This window comes from Giraffa tippelskirchi, chromosome 8 (assembly GCF_054371585.1).
Source record: "Giraffa tippelskirchi isolate mGirTip1 chromosome 8, T2T-mGirTip1v1.2.pri, whole genome shotgun sequence".
Classification (NCBI taxonomy): Eukaryota; Metazoa; Chordata; class Mammalia; order Artiodactyla; family Giraffidae; genus Giraffa; species Giraffa tippelskirchi.
The window spans coordinates 48,801,088-48,821,576 of record NC_137282.1 but is presented as its reverse complement, the minus strand read 5'-3'; the positions used below and the strand labels follow the sequence as shown (position 1 = coordinate 48,821,576).

Sequence of the window (20,489 nt, the reverse complement as noted above, 5' to 3'; positions counted from 1 at the left end):
TTCTAGAAAATGGTAAAAATAATTGTTTCTGGGGAAGTAAACTGGGTAAACCTGGGGATCACAGCTGGGTGGAAAAAAGTCATTTTACTGTCTGAATTAAAAAAAAAAAAACCACCTATGTGTATTCTCTTCTAAAAGAATTACAAATTAGAACAAATGAAAAAACAACTAGGTTGTCCAACTAGTTGTCCATGTTGATGCCTTTGTCTGTAATAAGCAGAGACTCAATATTACTCCACTGGCCATGTGCACAAACCTATTAGTCTCACACACAGTAAGTCTGTGTCAATCTGGTGAAATCAGAATAAACTGCAGATGGAGGAAACTCAGCTTCTTAGCTGTGATATTTTCTGCGGTTGTCTGAGATGTTACCCCTGGGGACACCCAGGTGAAGGGTGTAGAGGCCTTTCTGTTTGTTCTATTCCAACATTCTCTGAATCTGTAATTACTTCTAAATAAAATGTTAAGTTGAAGCTATTGATGGGTAAAGGCTTTTGTGTAAAGAGATCCTGGTTCAAGTCTGGCGCTGCTGCAATGCCTCAGCCAAGTCACTTTGCCTGTCTCTGCCCACTTCCTCATATGTGATTGGGGGTGTGGGGCACCGTTCTGGGGTATGAGAAGTTATAGAGGAAGTCCTGAGCGGTCAGCAGTGGAAAAAGCACTTCTGCCGGCTGCTCTTGGGGCCTGAAGTGAAAACAATGACAACAACAAAATACCGAAGTCTTAGCTCACCTTTGTTTGGTTACCTCTAGGCCAAGTGCTGGGGCAGCACTTGGCTTCAGGTCACCTCCTGATCGCTCCTGGGAGGAGGCAGCTCCAGGACACAAGGACACACAGGTGATGAGAAGGACACTGGGGGGGCCAGTGACGTCACGTGCCATGTCTGATTAAGGAGCCTGTGTTCTTTGGGGGAAATTGGTCGCTAAACAAGTTCCCTGTGTATTCTGCTCACAAGCAGGTGGCAGGACAGAGGCTCCGCCGTCAGGCGTCCTGGGGGTCGGCTACAGGAGACAGTCCAACATCCACAATTCAAGTCCTCAGATTCCCGTGATTTCACTGAACCTGGTGCTTTACCTGCTCCGCTGTCTTGGGGTCATGCTCTGTGTCTAAAAAAGCTGCTGAAGTGACCACGTGGCTGACATATAGTCCCGATGATCAAGTGCATGAAACACACAGCTTTGACCCTTTGAAGCCTTGAGCATTAAAACGAAAACCCAACAAAAACACAAACAAAGCCCATGTGGTATTGAGAGCCACCCCATAAAGAAAAGACGCTGCACGTTAGCTAGTATCTTTTATTGTCAGACTTTCTTGAGCCAAGAAACAATGATTCCACATGGCTATCCATAGGGATAAGGCAAGTTTCTTCTCTTGGTGGGTAGACTTAGTCGGCTTAAGTCTTTACAAGTTTTCTGTATAAAAATAGAAGTCCAAGACCAGATTATCTTTCTTCTGGTCATAATGCTGATTTATTTACAGGGGCCTTGTTCAGGCCACCATTATAAACTTGGGATAAAATAGGTGTGTATTTTACTAAAGCCTCAGCATTGAATGTCAGGGTCCTTTAAAGATTTGCTCAAGTTGCTTTCAAGGAAGGTGACACTTTTCCCTCAAACATGGTTAAGTCACAATCTACCCACAGAGTGATTCAAGCTAACCCTCCAGGAAACATTTTTTAACTTAAATCTCTTAGAAACTGAAGACTCCAAAGTGACTTCATACAGTTCTAAAAACAGCCTTGGAGCCAGCTGTTTAAGAGTGGTTTATAAATACAGTTATTTGCAGGCTGCATATCTGTTTATAATACAGCAGACACAGATTGCAGACTTTGCTACACATAAAACAAAACTGGAGTCAAAAATGTGGCTTTTGAAATACAGCAAAGACAGGAAAATTCCAGGATTCCGGGTTGTTAGTAAAAACCATCTTGCAAAGTAACAGTTGAGGACTCTTGACTCTGAACGGTTAAAACACACAGATGCTACACCACTCATTGCACATCCTCTTTCCCTTCACTTTCAAGGCTCGCGGAACAATGATGAAAGTGATGTGTTTATGAACACATGCGTGCACAGGCAAGCGCATGCACGTTAAAGATGAAACAAAGAGAAAAAGTTAATAGGCGTCTGTGAGGAAGGCTGCCAGCAGCTCTCCACCTAAAATAGACCATCCCCTCACGCTCTCTCTCCTTCCCCCTCCCCACTCCCTCACCTTCCCTCCCAGGGGAAATCAGGCCGGGAGGTTAGTGCAGAATTGATGGATGGACGCCCCTCCCCCACTCGAAGCTCAGCAAGCCTTCCCGGAAAGCAGGGGCGAGCATCTATCTCCCTTCAGTAGCACAGTTACGGGGGGTTCGGGTCGGCTCCACGGAGTTAAGGCACTTCCGGCTGCTTTGGTGGCAGCGTGGGCTTTGTTTCCTCTAAGGCATGTGTCATCTAAGAGAAGTAAAGCTTTGGAAACTGGGTTAAGGTGGTACAGCTGGATACACCGATCGCTGGAGTGGACAGGGCGAAAGGTCCCCCGAGACACCTCCCTCCGACGAGGGGCTTCTGGAAAGTCCGGGGTGGCCGCAGTGCGGACTGCAGACGCGGGGCCGGCAGGGGGCCGAGGAGCGGGGTGGCGCGTGCAGGTGCTGAGTTCACGGGGACTCAGGACCTCACCTGGAGCTGCCCTGGCTGCTCACGGAGCGCGAGGTGCTGTAGCGCTTCTTGACGATCATGCTGATGTAGGCTTTCATGAGCTTGGCCACGTCCACCACCTGCCGGGGGAGCAGAGTGGACCCCTGGTCACCAAGCGTCCGCAAGGCCAGGGGCCCAGGCTGACGATCAGACACCCTCCGCCCAGCGCGCAAGCGGGGGCCCGTCCTGCCCGCAAAAGCCAGCAGCCTGTCCGCGTGAATCCACGGTGCAGGCCCTGGATTCGGCCAGAAGTTCATCTGCTTTTGCCCTTTTGCTCGTGGCGGGGAGAAGGGACTCCTGGCCTTTCCACCTGCGCCACCTGGTGGTTGCCTGATGTAAAACTGTCGCATTTTGCAGGTAAAAGAAAGCCCCCACCTAATCACATTAGTCTTGGTATGATCAGGGCTGGGATGGCTGTCCCCACTGAAAATAAGGGCACACGACAGAGGCCACAATCACAGCTTTTAAAGATTGGATCCCATCCTGCCGGTCAGCACCTCGTGATACGGCTGGAGAAACAGAACTGAGGGCCGGGAAGGGGGGTGGAATGGGGAGCACCCATGCACGTTCTGCTCCCTGCCAACTTTGCATGCACAGTAGCTCTTTCATGGTGTGTTCACTGCCACCCCTTTCTGGCCCATTCCTCCTGAAGGCTGGCCTGGGTCCCTGCAAAGACATCCTAACTGGCTTCCATCTCCCTGATCTCTCTCCCTTCTAATCCCACCGGACATCCCTGTGAAAGCAGTGTCCTGACACACCATGCACACATCTCACAGCGGTTCTTTGCTATCTACTGGAGTTGAACAAATCCGGCAGCCGGGCACCAGGGACCCGCCAATAAAAGCCTCCACCTCCTTCCATCCCTCTGCACACCTGCACCACATCTGTGGTCATCATCTCCCAGCACCTCTCACTTTACACCAATAGCCAAATGCGAGGCATGGAATTCACGCCCATTTCTCACCTTTGCTTGTTAGCAGTTCCCTGCGTGGAGACCTCAACAGGCTTCCTGCATTCTCATCATGATAACTACTACATTTTATGCTTTGGAGTGGGATGGCATGTATACAGAGGTGGTTTTGTGATTTTTTTTAATGTGTGGTGAGAATTAGCTCTTCCCAGGACAGTCTGCCACTCTCTCCCTCCTTGGACACTGCCTGGCCCCAGTCTCATAGCTGTGATCCACTGCCACCGTGTCTAATAATTTTCGCAAGGCTTTATTGCCAAATTATATATAATTTTTTGGACCTCTATGTCACTTCCCTCTCTCTTCCTGCAAGGGTAAGACCCCCCTGACAGCTGGAAACCAAATTTCTTCATTTCTATGTCACTTCCCCTTCTCTTCTTTTCCTGCAAGGGTAAAACCCCCTGACAGCTGGAAACCAAGTTTCTCCATTGCAAAGGTATACAGAAGAAATGTAGGACTATCAGATTTTGGCCTGTGGGAAACCTGCAGCAAGGGAGGGACCACCATACTGTATTTTCCTATGTCTTAGAGTGAAATATTCAAATAAAGTTATTCAGTCGAAGGCATCAGGAAATGGGATGTTGTCTTCCAAGTTCATCAAGGCCACGGACGAAAGATTTGCCTCTTACCTCACTGGTTTCAAAGAGCAGCTCCCTCTCATCGACGACGATCTTGTAGGTATTGGCCAGGGGGGCACCAAAGGAGAGGATGTGTTCGTACTGGAAGACTTCCAACGGCCTCCCCTCCCCACGCTTGTAGACAGAGACCGCGTCGGCGCTGACGCCCAGCCAGAGGTCCTGGGGAAAGCCACCTTCCTTGCACTGGGGGGTGGGCAAGAGTTAGGGCAAGATCAGATCAGCAAAGTCAGAAACAGGACACAGAAACCACAAGATGGGCTTGGAGCCCAGCCCTCTGCACAGCGTACTGAACACATTCAATGTGTCTTTATGCAGACGGCAACTGAAATACAAAATAGGAGAAATGGTGACTCTCTGGCTGGCTTGACTGATTTCTGACCAACTCATCAACCCCATGCATCTGGAGGACACCAACTGTTTACCAGCATCTTGCTTGGACTCTCCACCTCTCAACATCACCACTGTCTTGGCCATGTGAATTAACTATAAGAAGGTGGCCATAGGCGAGGAACTTGACAGTAATTCCCCATCAAATCAAGCAGCCTCTCTATCGCTGCATGCTAAGTGACTTCAGCTGTGTCCAACGCTTTGTGCCCTACAGACTGTAGCCCACCAGGCTCCTCTGTCCGTGGGATTGTCCAAGCAAGAATACTAGAGTGGGTTGCCATGCCCTCCTCCAGGGGATCTTCCCTATCCAGGGATGGAACCGGCGTCTCTTACGTCTCCTGCACTGGCAGGCAGGTTCTTTACCACTAATGCCACCTGGGGATCCCTGTCTATCTCTAGCTCCACCTCAATCCTATTTTGGATGGTTGTTCTTCAAATACAAAATCTAGGATCATAGAGGGAAATTCTCCAAATATGTGCTGAGCAGTTTCAGCTCTTCCTGAAAAACACATCTCGTGACAAGGAGCAGCAATGACCTTTTGCGTGTATGGTGGTTGATCTCACTGGTTTACCAACAGACTTTTTTGCACACGTAAGTGGAGGAACATAGGATATAGGGATGACAACACCAGACAATGGGACTCAGGAGGGATACACATCGGTGACACAGGAGAGGAGGTACTTGTACAAAGCATCTGACTTATACTTAAAAACAAATGTAGCTGACTCAACCAACCAACCCACCTACCCAAAGATGGCATCCAGTGAAAACTCATGGAATATATGATCAATATTTAGGGTTTTATAAAGCGTTCTTTAAAAGTCAACAGATAACATGCTGGATGACTCTGATCATAAGAAAAACAGATGATCGTCTAGACCAAGAGTTGGCAAACTTATCTGTTAAGGAACAGACAGTAAATATTTTAGGTTTGTGGTATCGGTCACAGCTATTCAACTGCCATTTTAGCCTGAAAGCAGTCAGAGAAAAATACATAAAAGAAAGAGCACTGCTGTATTCCAATAAAACTTTATTTACAAAAAAAAAGAAGGCAGGAAGCATTGGGCCCTCAGGCTGCAGTTTGTCAAGGCTTGATCTTGATCATTAATAAAATTTTCTTTCAATATATGGTCTACTTAAAAAAAGAAAAAGGGTATGAATCAGTACTGGGTTGATGCAAATTTAGCCAAATTCCAATTGTGCAAAAGAAATTCTTCCCTACAAATAGTCACAGGAAAAAAAGTTAAAATCCAAGTATATCCAAATTTTCTAATTTTATGGACATACTGCTAAGATTTTTTTTTAAAAAACTTTAACGCAGATTTTTACCAACACTTTTTCATTGGGTCTACAGCTTGAATAAGAGTCAGAAGTTATTTAAGAATAGATGATATCAATTTTCCACTTGCTTCTAACATTACAAAAGCATTTACCGAAAAGGAGGAAGAATACTTTGGGTGGGTGGGAGTGGTGTTAAGGGTAAAATTGGGGAGCTCTAACCTATGAGGGTGGGGCCTCCCAGGTGGCGCTAGTGGTAAAGAACCCACCTGCCAAAGCAGGAGACATAAGAGACACCGGTTTGATCCCTGGGTGGGGAAGATGCCCTGGAGGAGGGCAAGGCAACCCATTCCAGTATTCATGCCTGGAGAATCCCCATGGACAGAGGAGCCCGGTGGGCTATAGTCCACAGGGTCACAAGGAGTCTGATATGACCGAAGTGACTTAGCATGCACGCAACCGCAGAGGGTAAGAGAGCCACGTGTTCCACCCGGTCCTCCCTCCCTGTGACCTTGACCGAGGTCATATTGACTCGGGTGTGCAACCTGGTCCGGGAAGCAGCAGCCCGCTCTCACCTCCACGTCGAAGAGCGTCGACCCGTACCCAGGCCACTCCTTGATCAAGGCCATGTATTTGGCCATGGCCTGTTCCTGGCTCATGCCCTGGAATTTCTTCCACTTGTCCATGATGCTGGCCCGCGCGGAGCACACCTCCTCCTTGACCCACATGTCCACCATCTGCTCCTCCTCTGCCTTCTGCCGTATTGCCGAGCCCGTCCGGAAGCTTCGCCGCAGGGTCCCCTCCAGGAAGCTCGTGCGCCTCTTTTCCAGCCGCTCCCCCGGCGTGAAGCTCTTGGTGGACTGGCTGATGCGGGCCTTGAGCCTCTGCAGCGAGTAGACCTCCTCGAGGGGCGGCACCGGGGCGTGCAGCGTGTAATCTCCCTGCAGGTACTGGAGCCGCAGGGCAGCCAGCACCTGCAGGTTCTCCTCGGGGGCCGGGTAGTGGCCATGGATGACGGCTTCATGGGCCTGCGAAGAGGCGGTCGATGGCTTTACGAGGCCAGACACTGCCGTGCAACATGACACCCGCCTGGCTTGCTCCCTCAAACCATTAGGATTTCTCTCAAATGCCATCTTCCATAAATTGGTACCCTAATGCCCCTTCGTGACTTCAAATTTCTCCCTGGCAATGGGTACCACTGAAAACGTGTATTATTTCCTCTCCCTCTCACTCCTCCCCATCCCCAACTAGGACAGTTCCTGGTACAGGAGTTCACATAATACGTACGCAAGTTTCCTTCTACCAATGAATAAAAGAGCAACCCACACTGGTTACGCTGAGAATTCCACTGCCATGCCTGGTTTCTAAGGACTAGCAGTTAACATCAGACGGGTATGAATGGGTTCACCCCTGCGCATCTGCAAAGGAGCCTAAGAACACCATTTACCTGTTCAAACATAAAGGCGAATTCCACACTGTCTTTTGGCACGTTGTCTGTGTCCAGGAAGCAGTAAAGTTTGAAGTAGAATTTCCAAGGCTGCTCGCCCGCCTCTGAAGTGGCGGCCAGCCTACAGACAGAAGCGGAGAGAGACGCAGGAAGTAAAACCGGATACGGGCCAAGGATGACCCACAGCGCCATCAGTGCATGGGATGTGTTCTAGGTCAGGATTCAGATACCCTGTCTGGGCTCAGAGCAGAGTGTGGAGGTGGGGTGGCAGGAGGGAAAACAGAGCCAGGGCGAAGCTTCTGAGAGTTCCCTGCTAACTTATCCAGAGGCGAAAAACACGCTTTCATTCTAGTTTTAAAGACAACCAACAGGCAGCCTTCAGGTAAACTGAGCTAACAAGTATTTTCTGAGTGCCCATTCTCGTTAGTTTCTGCTAAACATCATACTGCATTCAGAGAAAGAAAAAACAAAGCCTATTCCTTCATTCCCTCTGCCAACTCTCAAATATTTATAACAACTGACCTGAGGAATTCCCTGACAGTCCAGTGATTAGGACTCTGCCCTTCCACTGCCCAGGTTTGATCCCTGGTCTACTAAGATCTTGCAAGCGCACAGCTCAGCAAAAAAAAAACAAAACACCTGAACAAAAACTGATATGAATATCAGGGAAGCTGTGTTTACATAAAGTAGAAAAAAAAATCTTTTTTTTCTTTGTTTCCATTTTGGCTTATTTCCAACAAAGCACTTAGACCAGGCCCACCCAGAAGAGAGGATGTCACTTCTCAGAGACTTGAAGTTTGGGGCTGCTCTAAACCTCGCAGTCCCCTGCCACATTTCTAAGTTAAAGCTGCTTCCACCCCCTTATGCAGTTGGGAAGGGCGAGGGCCCAGCCTGGCTGGAGTCTTGTTATTGGCACTAGCATCATTCTAGAGTAGGAATATCTTTTGTGTTACTTGGGGGCTGTGAATATTGTAGATCCAAGAGATACTAAATGGGGTTTGAAGAGTTTATATGCTGGCTTCTGTCTACTTGCCCAGCTTCAAAGCTAATGACAAGTGAAGATCTGAGAAAATCAGAAAATTCAGGGATAATGGGAATAACAGGGAACCGGGAGAAAGAATGGGGCGGAGGAACAAGGATGAGTGAATCATATTTGAGACAGTGGCTCTATCCAGGGTCAAGGGAAACAGGCAGCAGAGAGAGATGAGAAATTAAATATGCTTCAACACAGGTAAAATGAGGCAGATTTGAATACACGCTGAAGCTGAAAATGGAATAGAAGTTCAAACCCTCTTTCTCTTAACTTCCTTTCTCTAATCTGCTGGCACTTCAGGGAGAAGGAACTTACTTTTCAAACTTTGCCAACACATCCGCTACGATGGTCCTGCTCTCAATGGCTTTATCGACGTGTCCATTGTACTCAAAGAGCGCAAACATGTTTCTGCTGTCCTCCATGGCCAGGCCTCGGATCAGCTTCTCCACCACCTGCAACACACGGGGTCCTCAGCTGTGGTTCTAGAACATGCCTTTATCAGGAGCCAGAGGGAGCTGCCGGCACATGCGAGGGTCCAAGCAGCTTTCCGACACCAGCGTGTGTGGAATTTCCAAGGTGCTATTTCCCCTGGTTCTCTTGAAATCAGTTCTCTGTCTTCCTTGCCAAAAAGAACACAGGATATTCTGCCTACTGGTAGGGGCAGATGCTGGGCTAGTTTCTTGCAAACTAGCAAGTGCATGAAACTAAAGTCCTTTTGGGGACTTCCCTGGTCGTCTAGTAGTTATGAATCCACCTTCCAATGCAGATGACGCAGGTTCGATTCCTGGTTGGGGAACTAAGATCCCACATGCCACGGGGCAACTAAGCCTGTGTAGCAAGACATGAGAAGCCCACACACCACAACAAAGACCCAGCTCAGCCAAAATAAATAAATAAAATTGTAAAAAACAAAAACAAAAATAAAGCCCTTTTGTCTAATAGTGATTTCCATCGATATTTCTGCTACACCAGCTTTCCTGGGTTTTACTGTACTTTTCCTTTTAGCCCATTGTTTTTGCAATATTAATACTAAGTTTACATTGAAAAAAGAAAGGAAGAAACTGTTCCCCTCTCCCAATGTTCTAGATTGTTGTTGTTGTTTAGTCACTGAGTCATGTCTGACTCTTTGGGACCCCATGGACTGTAACCCATCAGGCTCCTCTGTCCATGGGATTCTCCAGGCAAGAATACTGAAGTGGGTTGCCTTGGCCTCCTCCACGGGATCTTTCCAACCCAGGGATTGAACCCATGTCTATGGCTCCTGCACTGGCAGGTGGATTCTTTAACACTGAGCCACCTGGGAAGCCCCCATGCACCAGATATTTGTGTGGCAAACAGAAATACTTTACTGCAGAAACAATCAGATACACCCTTGTCATGGTGGGTCTATCTGAGTCAGGTCCATAATCTCTACTAGATACTTCACTGCTTCTCAGATGAGCAGGATTATGGGCTGCTTCCTGGTTTACTGAGCAGCGGCACTATGCCAGTCACACCTGTGCATGATGGCTGACCTTACTATACACAATTTTCCCGACCTAAGGAAGCACGTGGGCACTTGGGCGTTCCACTTACCTCCCCAGCCGTGGTATGGGAGTTGATGGTGATCTTGCAGGAACCCCCGCCGTGGCAGTACACTGTGGACGTCATCTCTTGCCGATGGATCAGAGCTTCTATCTCATCTCTCGAAGGCACAAACTCTCTGCATTTGGTTTTCTTAAGAGATTCATAAATGAAGAGGGCGTATTTTTCCATCTCAGTTCCTGGAAACTGCTCCCGTATCCTAGGAGACAAACACTGACTGTTAGTTGCCTGGTTAGGGAGAGTCGGGCAGCTTCAAGGCACCGCAGACCAAGGTGGCCAGTGGGGTCCCAGCGATGAGCAGAACCAACGCCAGCCACTTCTGTAGCTCACCCTGTGCTGTTTAAAGATGAAAGCAGTGGAAAGGAAGAGACAGAAACAAAGGAAGGAAGACAGACAGAAAATCCAGAGGCCAAAGAGCCCAAGTATGACTGGGAGCAACTTTTGCTACCAGCTGACCTCTGCAGAGCTATTATATTTGAAAAAGCCACATGCCTCATACTGTCCTGTGAAAATCCCTTTCTCACCGTTAATCTGCATCTGAATCAGACAGTTTCCACCTGCTTGATCTGAAACAAATATCTAAGGTTTTGTTTGTTTGTTTCCTGTTTATATAGAGTTTGCATGTGCTAAGTCACTTCAGTTGTGTTCGACTCTCTGCAACCCCATGGACTATAGCCTGCCAGGCTCCTCTCTCCATGGGGATTCTCCAGGCAGGAATACTGGAGTGGGTTGCCATGCCCTCCAACAGGGGATCGTCCCAACCCAGGGATCGAACTCATCTCCTGCATTGCAGATGGATACTTTACTGCTGAGCCACCAGGAAAGCCCTCATATAGAGCGGTGGCATTAAATTTATCCAACGTCCTACCCATCAGGACACAACCCCCAAAGTGACCTGGTCCCTGGACCAGCCCCATGTGGTTTAGAGACACAAAGGTCATCTGCCCCCGGTATGCTGCTCAGGTGACCTAGGAGGCTGACCCACACCAGGCGTCTTCTGTTCTGGGTCTGAGTTTTCAGAGCCACAGGTCACTGTACCCTGGACATAAGCAGCACCGCCCAGGCCACTCGTACCTTCTCAGGTGGAACTTGAGGTACTTAAGGATCCCGCGGCTGGGCAGGAAGGTGCAGCTCAGGCAGGTGAGGATCTGCCAGCTGCAGAGGTTGCCCACACTGCCCGGGTGGGGCACCTTGTTGGTCTGCTTGATGAGCTGGCAGTACAGCTCATCTCGCAGAGGCCGGAGGTCATGCCCCGTCTGGAGGATGCCCTGGATGATGGGAATAGGGTCGGACATGGACTCCAGCTGCTGGAGGGAGTTGAATATCTTGATGGCTTCGTCCTGAAGCGTCGTGTAGCCCTTGTCTTTGAGCACTAGGAGGAGCAAAACAAACACGAGTCACACAAGGGGTTCGGAGACGGTACCCTCTGAGCAGCAGACAAGAGGCAGGGCTGGAGACAGCTATTTCAGGATGCAGTGACCCCCCGCCCCCCATGTGTCCTGGACACTCCAACCAGCCCAACAGAGGCAGGCTAAACTATTTTTAGTTGCTTAAACTTTTTAAACATGTAACTGAACTATTTTCCTGTGTAAAATGCTTACTGAGAAGCTGGTCTGTGCCAAACAGGTTCCATAGTTGACAGGTAAGACATCTGTTTGGGGTCTGCTTCTCACAGCGTTCCCCAATCATTTTCGCACCAGAGACCGATTTTCGTGGAGGAAAATTTTTCAATAGACCAGGTGAGGAGGGTGGGGATGGTTTGGGGATGATTCAAGTGCATTACTTTTATTATGTACTTTATTTCTATTATTATTACATCAGCCCCACCTCCGATCACCAGGCATCGGATCCTGGCGGTTGGGAACCCCAGTTCTAGTACAAAGGGTACCATGAGTTCCTGGGGAGAACTAGCATATTCTTTAATACGACAATCCTCATGCCGCTGTAACCAATTAACGCGAATCTGATGGAGCTCAAGAGTTCACAGGGAGCCACAGCACCGTGTCCCGGGTCCGGGTGGAATTCGGGACTCACGGTTGAGGTTGATGTCTCCGTAGGGCAGGGGCAGAAGTGGCGAGTGCAGCGGGTGGTGGGTATGCCTCAGGATGGGGTTCCGCTTGTAGATCTGCTCCACCACGTCTGAGTTCAGGCAGTTCTCCTTGAGAAGAACGGAGCCATAAGAGAACGCCCACGAGCTTATCGTAAGACACATACACACGAAAAGAACAAAGCCACCCATATCCACTTGCACACAAATGGTTTAAATACGTCACAAAACACCTGCAGCTTGTGGATGGTGATGGGAATCCAGCATTAATCATCTCAAGCACCAAGATACCCACAAGCAATGTTTCAGGACAAATCACACATTCCTATTTTTCTTACATAGCTTATTCTCATTCTCTTTTTTTGGTTTGCATATATTTTCCTATGTTATTAAAAAACATTCCCTCTGGAGATTGTTGGTGGTGGTGTTCAGTCACTAAGTTGTGTCTGAACCAACCCATGGACTGCAGCATGCCAGGCTTCCCTGTCCTTCACTTCACTCCTGGAGTTTTGCTCAAACTCATGCCCATTGATGCCATCCAACCATCTCATCCTCTGTCGTTCCCTTCTCCTCCTGCCCTCAATCTTTCCAGCATCAAGGTCTTTCCCAGTGAGTCAGTTCTTCGCATCAGGTGGCCAAAGGATTGGAGCTTCAGCTTCAACATCAGTCCTTCAAATAATATTCAGGATTTATTTCTTTTAGGATTGACTAGCTTGATCTCCTTGCAGTCCAAGGGACTCTCAAGAGTCTTCTCCAACACAATTCGAAAGCATCCATTCTTCAGCTCTCAGCCTTCTCTATGGTCCAACTCTCACATCCACACATGACTACTGACAAACCCATAGCTCTGACTATACAGACCTTTGTCAGCAAAGTGATGACTCTGCTTTTTAATATGTTATCTAGGTTTGTCATAGGTTTTCTTCTAAGGAGCAATCTTTGGAAATTACATATACTTAAAAAATTAGTAACTTCTCTTGCTAATTATTTAGCCATAAGTCATTTGGCAAATCATTCTATCCTTGTTTGTAATTCATTTTAAAAATAGGAATTCCCTAGCTGTTCAGTGATCAGGACTCTGAGTTTCTACTGAAGGGGCCCTGGGTTTGATCCCTGGTTGGGAAACTAAGATCCTGCAAGCTGTGTAGGGTGGCCGCTAGGAAAAAAAAAAAACATTTTGCTAGTTCTCTCATTGGTCTTTTGTTTCTAGAACTTTGAATCAACAGAAAAGTTGGAGGAGAGGCAATAAATCATTCTATCGTGGTGATTTCATTTCCACTATGAAATTTTTTTAGTAACGCTCAACTGAAAACAAGAAGGAAATATATTTTAATTACTTTTAAAAAATTCTTACTTTTTTAACATCTGGTTTCTAATGAATTAAATGTATTTGTCTAAGTTAAGAAGTGCTTCTAAATGTTAAGAAGCATTGTTTCACAGTTAAAAACTATTTACTGTTTCATGTTTGATTTATGTAGTAAATAGAGGGGTAGATAAGATATAGCTTTGAAGAGAAAATTCAGCTGATATGTGCTTTTCTCTTTTTTCATAAGAAAGCTTCAAAAAATTCATTTTTTTAAGACAAGAAATGACATTATTAGTTTCAAGTGTTCTTAGTGACATATTAGTTTCAAGGGGTCCCTGGACAGCTCTGCAGTTTGTAGGATAACTGACTTATAGGAATTTGACTCCAAATACCCAGAAAATATATTTTGGAATCAAAAGTATGACTTGAATTTGGTGGGTAATAATACCCTACTGATGTGTTAGACCCTCTCCCACCTTTACAAAGGCACAGCTTCCCTCCTGGATCTGATGAGTTACTTTTCTTTGACGTACATCAGTAAATAAATACCTGGATCACTATCATTCTGGTATCTTTTCTGTCATAGCTCTGGCTCTTTCCTTTGTATTGGAACCCTGCCCACATGGAAAACTTGGAGGAAGAGCATAAACATAATTCCCCTGACTTGCTTCTGCACGAGGGACTGACCCGTTACGTGAACAGTGCAACCAGAACATCCCACGTCTCCATTTTCATTCCTAGAAAATGAGCGCCGTGCGGTGATCCTTGTTCAGGGCTGCCATTTGATCATTCATTCATTCAATATCTACTCAGAGCAAGTAATCTTATCAACAGAAAAATCACAGTTTAACAAGGTCAGTGTTGGTCCAGAAACTTGGGAGCTTCTTCTGTGAGTTTAGAGGCACCTGACATGGATTCCAATTTTCTAGACCCATCTTGGGTTTCTCCCTGGTGGCTCAGGGGTCAAGAATCCACCTGCCAATGCAGGAGGTGCAAATTTGGTCCCTGGGTCGGGAAGATCCCCTGGAAGAGCAAACAGCAGCCCACTCCAGTATTCTTGCTTGGAAAATCCCATGGACAGAGGAGGCTGGTGGGCTCTAGTCCATACGGTCACAAAGAGTCAGACATAACTGAGCACTCGGGATTAGACTTAGATTATAGGCTCTTAGTGAATCCACTTGTGTGGTCTAGAAACCGTTGAGTGGAAGTAGAATTATTTTGTGACTCCCGGAAGGGCCCTAACATGGGCTCAAGTGGAATCTGTGACATGCAGGTTGTTCCCCACACAAGTCACACCACGTCCCTGCGATTGGAGAGCCCCCACCCCAAATTACAGACCACTGTCGCTCTGCCTACACAGTTCTACAGCTTCCGCGGCCACACCTAACACCTCCCCAGAGACAGGATAGCTTTAGCATCACATTCCACGTGCAGTCGAGCATTTAGGTTTTTTAAAACCTGGGACGCACAAACATGCAATTGATCAAGAGTTAGTTTTGATTACAGACTGAAAATGAAGCGTGACTAATGTTGACGTCTTGGTGTTCTGAGGGTGAGAAGGTGAGAATCTGGGAGCTACTATGGACCACTATGACCACTCCCACCTTGATATCTTGAATCAGCTGCTGCGTGGGGGTGTCAATTGGGGCCTTGGTGTCGGTCACGTTCTGAATGGCGCTGGACCACCTGGTGGCCTCGTTGAGCAGCTTGGTGTAGAGCCGGTAGCAGTGCTTGCGTCCGTACACGGTGACGTTCCAGTAGCCTATGAGAGCAGTGACACACACATACCAGTGTTAACCTTGGGGACCAAGGTGACATCCCCATACCAGAGTCCCAGAAATCCAGCACCCACGTCGTCTCCACCTAAGTCCCTTATTATTTAGTTCAGTAGCTACTTGCTGACTTCTTCCATATGCCCTGCCCTGCACTAGATACCCAAAGTCAAGGGGACTTTACAGTTGAGAGGGAGAGACAAACATTAAAATGATAAGCCCAGAATCAAACATATAATTAGTACCATCTGCTCTAAAAGAAGCAACAGGCATAAACTAAAGCCCTGTTCAAGGCTCTAGAGCAAGAGTGAGAACTCTTGCCTCAGATTTCTGACTCCACCCCCCCGGCTTTCTGTTCCTTTTCTTCCTTTCCTTACGATTCTCCCTCCTCCCTTCAAAAGAAACTGTTTCTGCAAAGCAAGTAGTCCAAGTGTTCAGGCACCAGATGAAAAGTGCAATGGAGTGATTTCAGTTTTTAAAAAAAATACTATTTTTTGAACGGAGTAACTGTATTAAAAAAGCACAAAGTCATAACTAGCAACAAAAATCAAAATAAACAATCTAAAAACATCTTTCATAATACCCAAAGGGGAAAAGAAAAAGAAGCTCGTGTGACTGCTTTATATTCTACTGGGTTATGTTCACCAACGCTCAGAATTTACCTTGTTTTTAGGATGCCTTATGACTCGCAGGGTGCAATGGTGAGAAAGACAAAAAAATACAAGCACAAAAACACAAGGTGTTCTGCAGGAAAACCTGTTTATATTTCATTGCCCTGAGAAGAATCTTTCTGCAACTCAATAAATCAGGACCCTTTACTATGGTTTACATTATCAAGTGTTCATATAGGTAACCATGGACAGCCTCAAAAGATAATTAAGCAAGGAAAGAGACATTTTTGAAGGGGAGAGGAGAGAATGGACACACGCTAGGTGGGGACCTCATCTCTTTGCTCTGAGCAAACTTGGAACTCCTATGTTCAGTCAGACCACATCTCGGGCATGGTCAGCCCAAAGCACACCGCGCCGCTTACCCGTCTCCTTAAAGATCTTCTCATCAGGTGGGACAACCGAACAAAGACTATTGAGAACCAGGGTGCCCAACTTCAGAGCGTTCTTCTCCGAGCTCTTGTAGTAATCCAAGGAATTGTGCGTGAGCACAAACCACCGTTTCTTCAGCTTCAGGGAAGACATCTTCGGACTGTTTTTCACTTCTTTGTGCAACCACCCTGGAAAGACAGACTGAAGTGTTAATTCAAAACCAGGATGAGCAATATCTCATACCAGGTGACCATCAGCTTACAAATGGGGTGTCTTTCTATACATCTGCTAGCAATGGCCACAATCCTTTCTTATTTGAGGATTTTTAACAACGCCAGCAGGCAAAATCATCCAAGGAGGAGGGGATATATGTATACCTACGGCAGATTCAGTTCACTGTACAACAGCAACACAACCCCGTAAAGCAATTATGTTGTTGTTCAGTCACTGAGTTGTGTCCGACTCTTTGCGACCCCATGGACTGCAGCATGCCAGGCCTCCCTGTCCCTCACCATCTCCCCAGGTTTGCCCAAATTGACGTCTGTGAACTTGGACAAAGCAATTATACTCCAATTAAAAAAAAAAAAGAGGCAAAATTATTCAGAAAAGAGGCTCAAAATGGAAATGCAGCAGACACTCATGTAAATGAAAACAGGGCTCCATAAGTCAGAAAGCCTCAGGGGCATCACCTCTCACTATGAATTCCTGGCCCTCCACTCTGGTGTCGCCCTTGGACCTCTGCAGCAGCGTTATCCAATGGTGCATCTCCTCCGGCGTGTCGGCGTTGCAGTGAAGCACCCGGTTGGCCGTGATGATCACAAAGGAGTTGGGTCTGAGTGGCGGGGAGAGAAGGAAGCAAAACCGCTTAGCTCCACTGAAACCGTCACCTCCGTGTGAACCAAGACTGAGCGTCTTTTTCCTGGCTTACGGGTCACGGGGAGAAAAATGGCAGTGTTATTTGTATTTTCTGCTGAGGCAAACCTCGCTCATTTCTACAGGATTTATTTTATGCCTCATTAACCTTTACACTTGGAGCAACACATTCTGAAAGGTCCTGGAAGGGAAAACATTTCTTCTTGCAAAACTTTCCAGACGAAATTCGGTTCCGGGCAGGCTAACCAAGGTGACCATGGGGGAAAGATTTTTTTTGGATGCCTCTCCAAAGTAAATTTCTTCCTGCCTTGGATAATATTTCTGTGGGTCGGTAATGAAATGTCAGACACCAGTAACAGAAGATTAGTAAACAGCTGTAAGTGGAACATCTTATACACTTGACTATGCCTGGAACAGAAAACCACCTGGATCCATGACCTCAGTGTGAGCTGACAAGGGGGCCTTTTCCAGGCAGAGATCAATTAATAATGGAAACTTACTTTCTCCTGCATCTTTTTATCTGGCAATGCCCTGACTCTCTCATAGGGCCTTGCTTCTATTAATTCTTAATCACTGGAACTAGTGACTATGAACAATATTTTGCAACTTTTCAAGTGTTTGCTGAAGTTAAGTGCTGCAAAAATTCAAGGAAAAGAAAGAGGAACAGGACTATAGTATGGACAGACAGGTGGTCCTTAAAAAACAAGATTTTTCTAGAGTCAGGAAAGGAGAAAGGTGAACACTTGGGGAAGAGGGAAAAGCCAGGTAGGGATGGAAATTTCTCCCATGGATCATCACATGCCCAGCGTGCTAGATGAAGGGGTTTAGAAGGAGACAGATGCAGGCTGGAATGTGACCCTCAAAATAAGAACCTCGGTTTCGATGACTGACGTGACATGCACATGTTAAAGGTTCCTGAGTCAGGTATGAGGAGGTGCAGGGTGACTAGTAGAAACAAAGAATATAGCTCAGAAAAGACTTCGTGAACGGTGAGTGACGGACACCTCAGAACTGTCATTCGGCCCAGGAGACATGATTTTTGTTGTCAATTTGAATTCATTTCTAGTCTCTCTAAAGCAATGTTACTGAAGGCAGAAGTCAATTTCCATTCGTACTCAGAAATCTTTAGTGGAGAAGCAAAATAAAGATGGTAAAGATGATGGTCACTGGGTATAAAGACCCCCGAGACCATTGCCAAGGAAGATCTGCCTTCAAAAACAAAAAAAACAAAACTGAAAATATGCTATTTTTAAGGGCACGGGTAAGGAAGTCATGTCAAGGAAAATAAATGACTATGGTTTAATTTATTAATACTCTACATATACACTTCCATCAAAATCCTTTTCCAGTTCATTATTAAAATATAGAAGGGGGAAGTTCACTCACCCCTGCACTGGGACGCAAGGATTTTCTTCCTATATGAATCCCAAGTTTCTCCCTTTTTTTTGTTGTTATTGTTTAGTCGCCAGGTTGTATCTGACTCTTTTGCGACCCTAAGGACCATAGGCTCTTCTGTCCATGGGATTTCCCAGGCAAGAATACTAGACTGGGTTGCCATTCCCTTCTCCAGGGGATCTTCCCGACCCAGGGATTGAACCCACATCTCCCGCACTGCAGGGAGATTCTTTACCATGGGGCCACCTGGGTAGCCCCTTTGTCTCTATGACTGTCTAAATTAGGTTTCCATGGTCTCCCTCACCCTGATCCTCTGTACTCCAAAGACACCCCGAGAGGAAGACCGTGATTGTTGGAGCAGACCAGGTGGGAACATGAAGCCTGGAGTCATCTCCAAGGCCAGAGCATAGAGGCCTGCGGGTGCCTGCAGGTAATGAGCTGGTAGGCTGTTAACTGTCACAGCTGAGCTTACCTATCCGGGCTGTCCGAGGCGCACACAGAATCGATCAGCCCCACATCCAAAGTGCCCTGGGAAGGAGTGAAAAGCAGAGAAACTCAGAGAACCATTGGAGTACAGCATGCATCATGATAACATCCCTAGATGATGACTCTCCAAGCAGGCAAACAAGAAAGGCTCTTTTTTGTGTTAAGTGTGAAGTAATAGTTACCTAAGGAAACATTCCCCTTCATTCAGTACAGACAGCCTTAAGACAGGGCAAAATCTACAGTCTACTCATTAAATAAATTATAAGCGAATCTTTCTGTCTTGTTCCTAAAATACTTTCAGTAAAGGGTGTTTACGAACTTCTTTCAATCGTACCAATTTTCTGATTTACATTATGATTTATCTTGAATTTTATATTTACAAGAAAAGAAAACTACTTCTAAAATTTGGTTTTGTGGCTCTGTTTATATGTGTCGGGGATAGAGTAACGAGAGAATGAATACTATTTGTAATTCAGTAAATCTTTTGCAGAAAATATAATAAGCTTCCAGGGTTTCATAAAAATTGGAATTTTTGTTCAAGATGGGCAAACTGTAATCTATTACTACTCACAATCTTCTATAATTTCTTGTTTTTCTACATGATTTTTACCAAAATGTTCCTGTTTCTCTCTTTCATTATTATAGTGTGTGTGTGTGTGCGCTTAGTTGCTCCAGTCATGTCCAACTCTTTGCGACCTCATGGACGGTAGCCTTCCATGTCCATGCAGGACATAGATCCACTGTCCATGAGGATTCTCCAGGTAAGAATACTGGAGTGGGTAGCCACACCCTCCTCCAGGGATCTTCCCAATCCAGGGATCAAACCTGCATCTCCTGCATCGCAGGTAGATTCTTTACCAACTGAGCCACCTGGAAAGCCCAATTATTATACTATTACTTACTTAAAAAAAAACTGCCCACAAGTTCCTGGTCCCCTTGCCCACCTGGGGATTGCCCCCGTCCACCCCACTGCAGCTCACATACCACAGCGTTTTGTGGGTTTGCCTGCTCATCATGCATCTCCCGAATCTCCTGGTCTGTGGATGCGTGGACCTGACTCAGCACACTGAACCACTGGCTGTAAGAAGGAGACAGCAAGGGTCAAGGGATGGCCAATCTCTGCACTTACAAAACAGGGACATCCTTTTCCACCTCCCCTGAAAAAATGACATCTCCTCTTAGCCACTTTCTTAACTTGCCTGTTCCTCACGGGTAAATGTAGATATCCTACTACCAAAGGAGCAAAGGTATAACAAATGGCCAAGGTACTTTGAAGTACCATCTGATGCAACTTCCCATCAGTGGGAAAACCCTTTTCTCTGGCCCTACCTTCACATGGACATTTAATGGTGATGATAATGAGTTTCTAGAGAAATTGTCAGCAAGAAATAAGACCCTCAGTTCTACCCAAAACCCTGAGGTCAAGAGTCTTTACTGAAGATACTATTTATAACCTATGGAACATTTAAGTGCCTTCTCAGTTTTAAAAGGTATATTCTGAGATAAGAAGGCCTACAACATAAGAGCATCATCTTGGGTGTCTACTTTCCCTACTCA

At 46.5% G+C, this 20,489-nt stretch overlaps 1 protein-coding gene across 10 annotated transcripts in view; it reads right to left on the bottom strand.

Annotated features, from left to right (window-relative positions):
• Positions 1 to 506: 506 nt before the first annotated feature.
• MYO10 (myosin X) overlaps positions 507 to 20,489 on the bottom strand; it is a 255,150-nt gene continuing 235,167 nt past the window's right edge. For 4 of the 10 annotated variants that reach the window (XM_081519314.1, XM_081519313.1, XM_081519312.1 and 1 more), the window contains exons 28-41: positions 19,917 to 20,010; positions 18,919 to 18,974; positions 16,868 to 17,010; positions 16,172 to 16,366; positions 14,971 to 15,128; positions 12,048 to 12,171; positions 11,088 to 11,385; positions 10,005 to 10,212; positions 8,745 to 8,881; positions 7,397 to 7,517; positions 6,525 to 6,977; positions 4,275 to 4,466; positions 2,661 to 2,758; positions 1,282 to 1,412 (exon numbers count right to left, since the gene is read on the bottom strand). In XM_081519314.1, the coding sequence (XP_081375440.1) occupies positions 1,394 to 1,412; positions 2,661 to 2,758; positions 4,275 to 4,466; positions 6,525 to 6,977; positions 7,397 to 7,517; positions 8,745 to 8,881; positions 10,005 to 10,212; positions 11,088 to 11,385; positions 12,048 to 12,171; positions 14,971 to 15,128; positions 16,172 to 16,366; positions 16,868 to 17,010; positions 18,919 to 18,974; positions 19,917 to 20,010 (2,296 nt within the window). In that variant the 3' untranslated portion in view covers positions 1,282 to 1,393. Of the gene's footprint in view, positions 685 to 1,281; positions 2,436 to 2,464; positions 2,759 to 4,274; positions 4,467 to 6,524; positions 6,978 to 7,396; positions 7,518 to 8,744; positions 8,882 to 10,004; positions 10,213 to 11,087; positions 11,386 to 12,047; positions 12,172 to 14,970; positions 15,129 to 16,171; positions 16,367 to 16,867; positions 17,011 to 18,918; positions 18,975 to 19,916; positions 20,011 to 20,489 lie in introns of those variants that run through there. The other 6 variants (XM_081519316.1, XM_081519317.1, XM_081519310.1 and 3 more) reach the window with 5 other exon arrangements.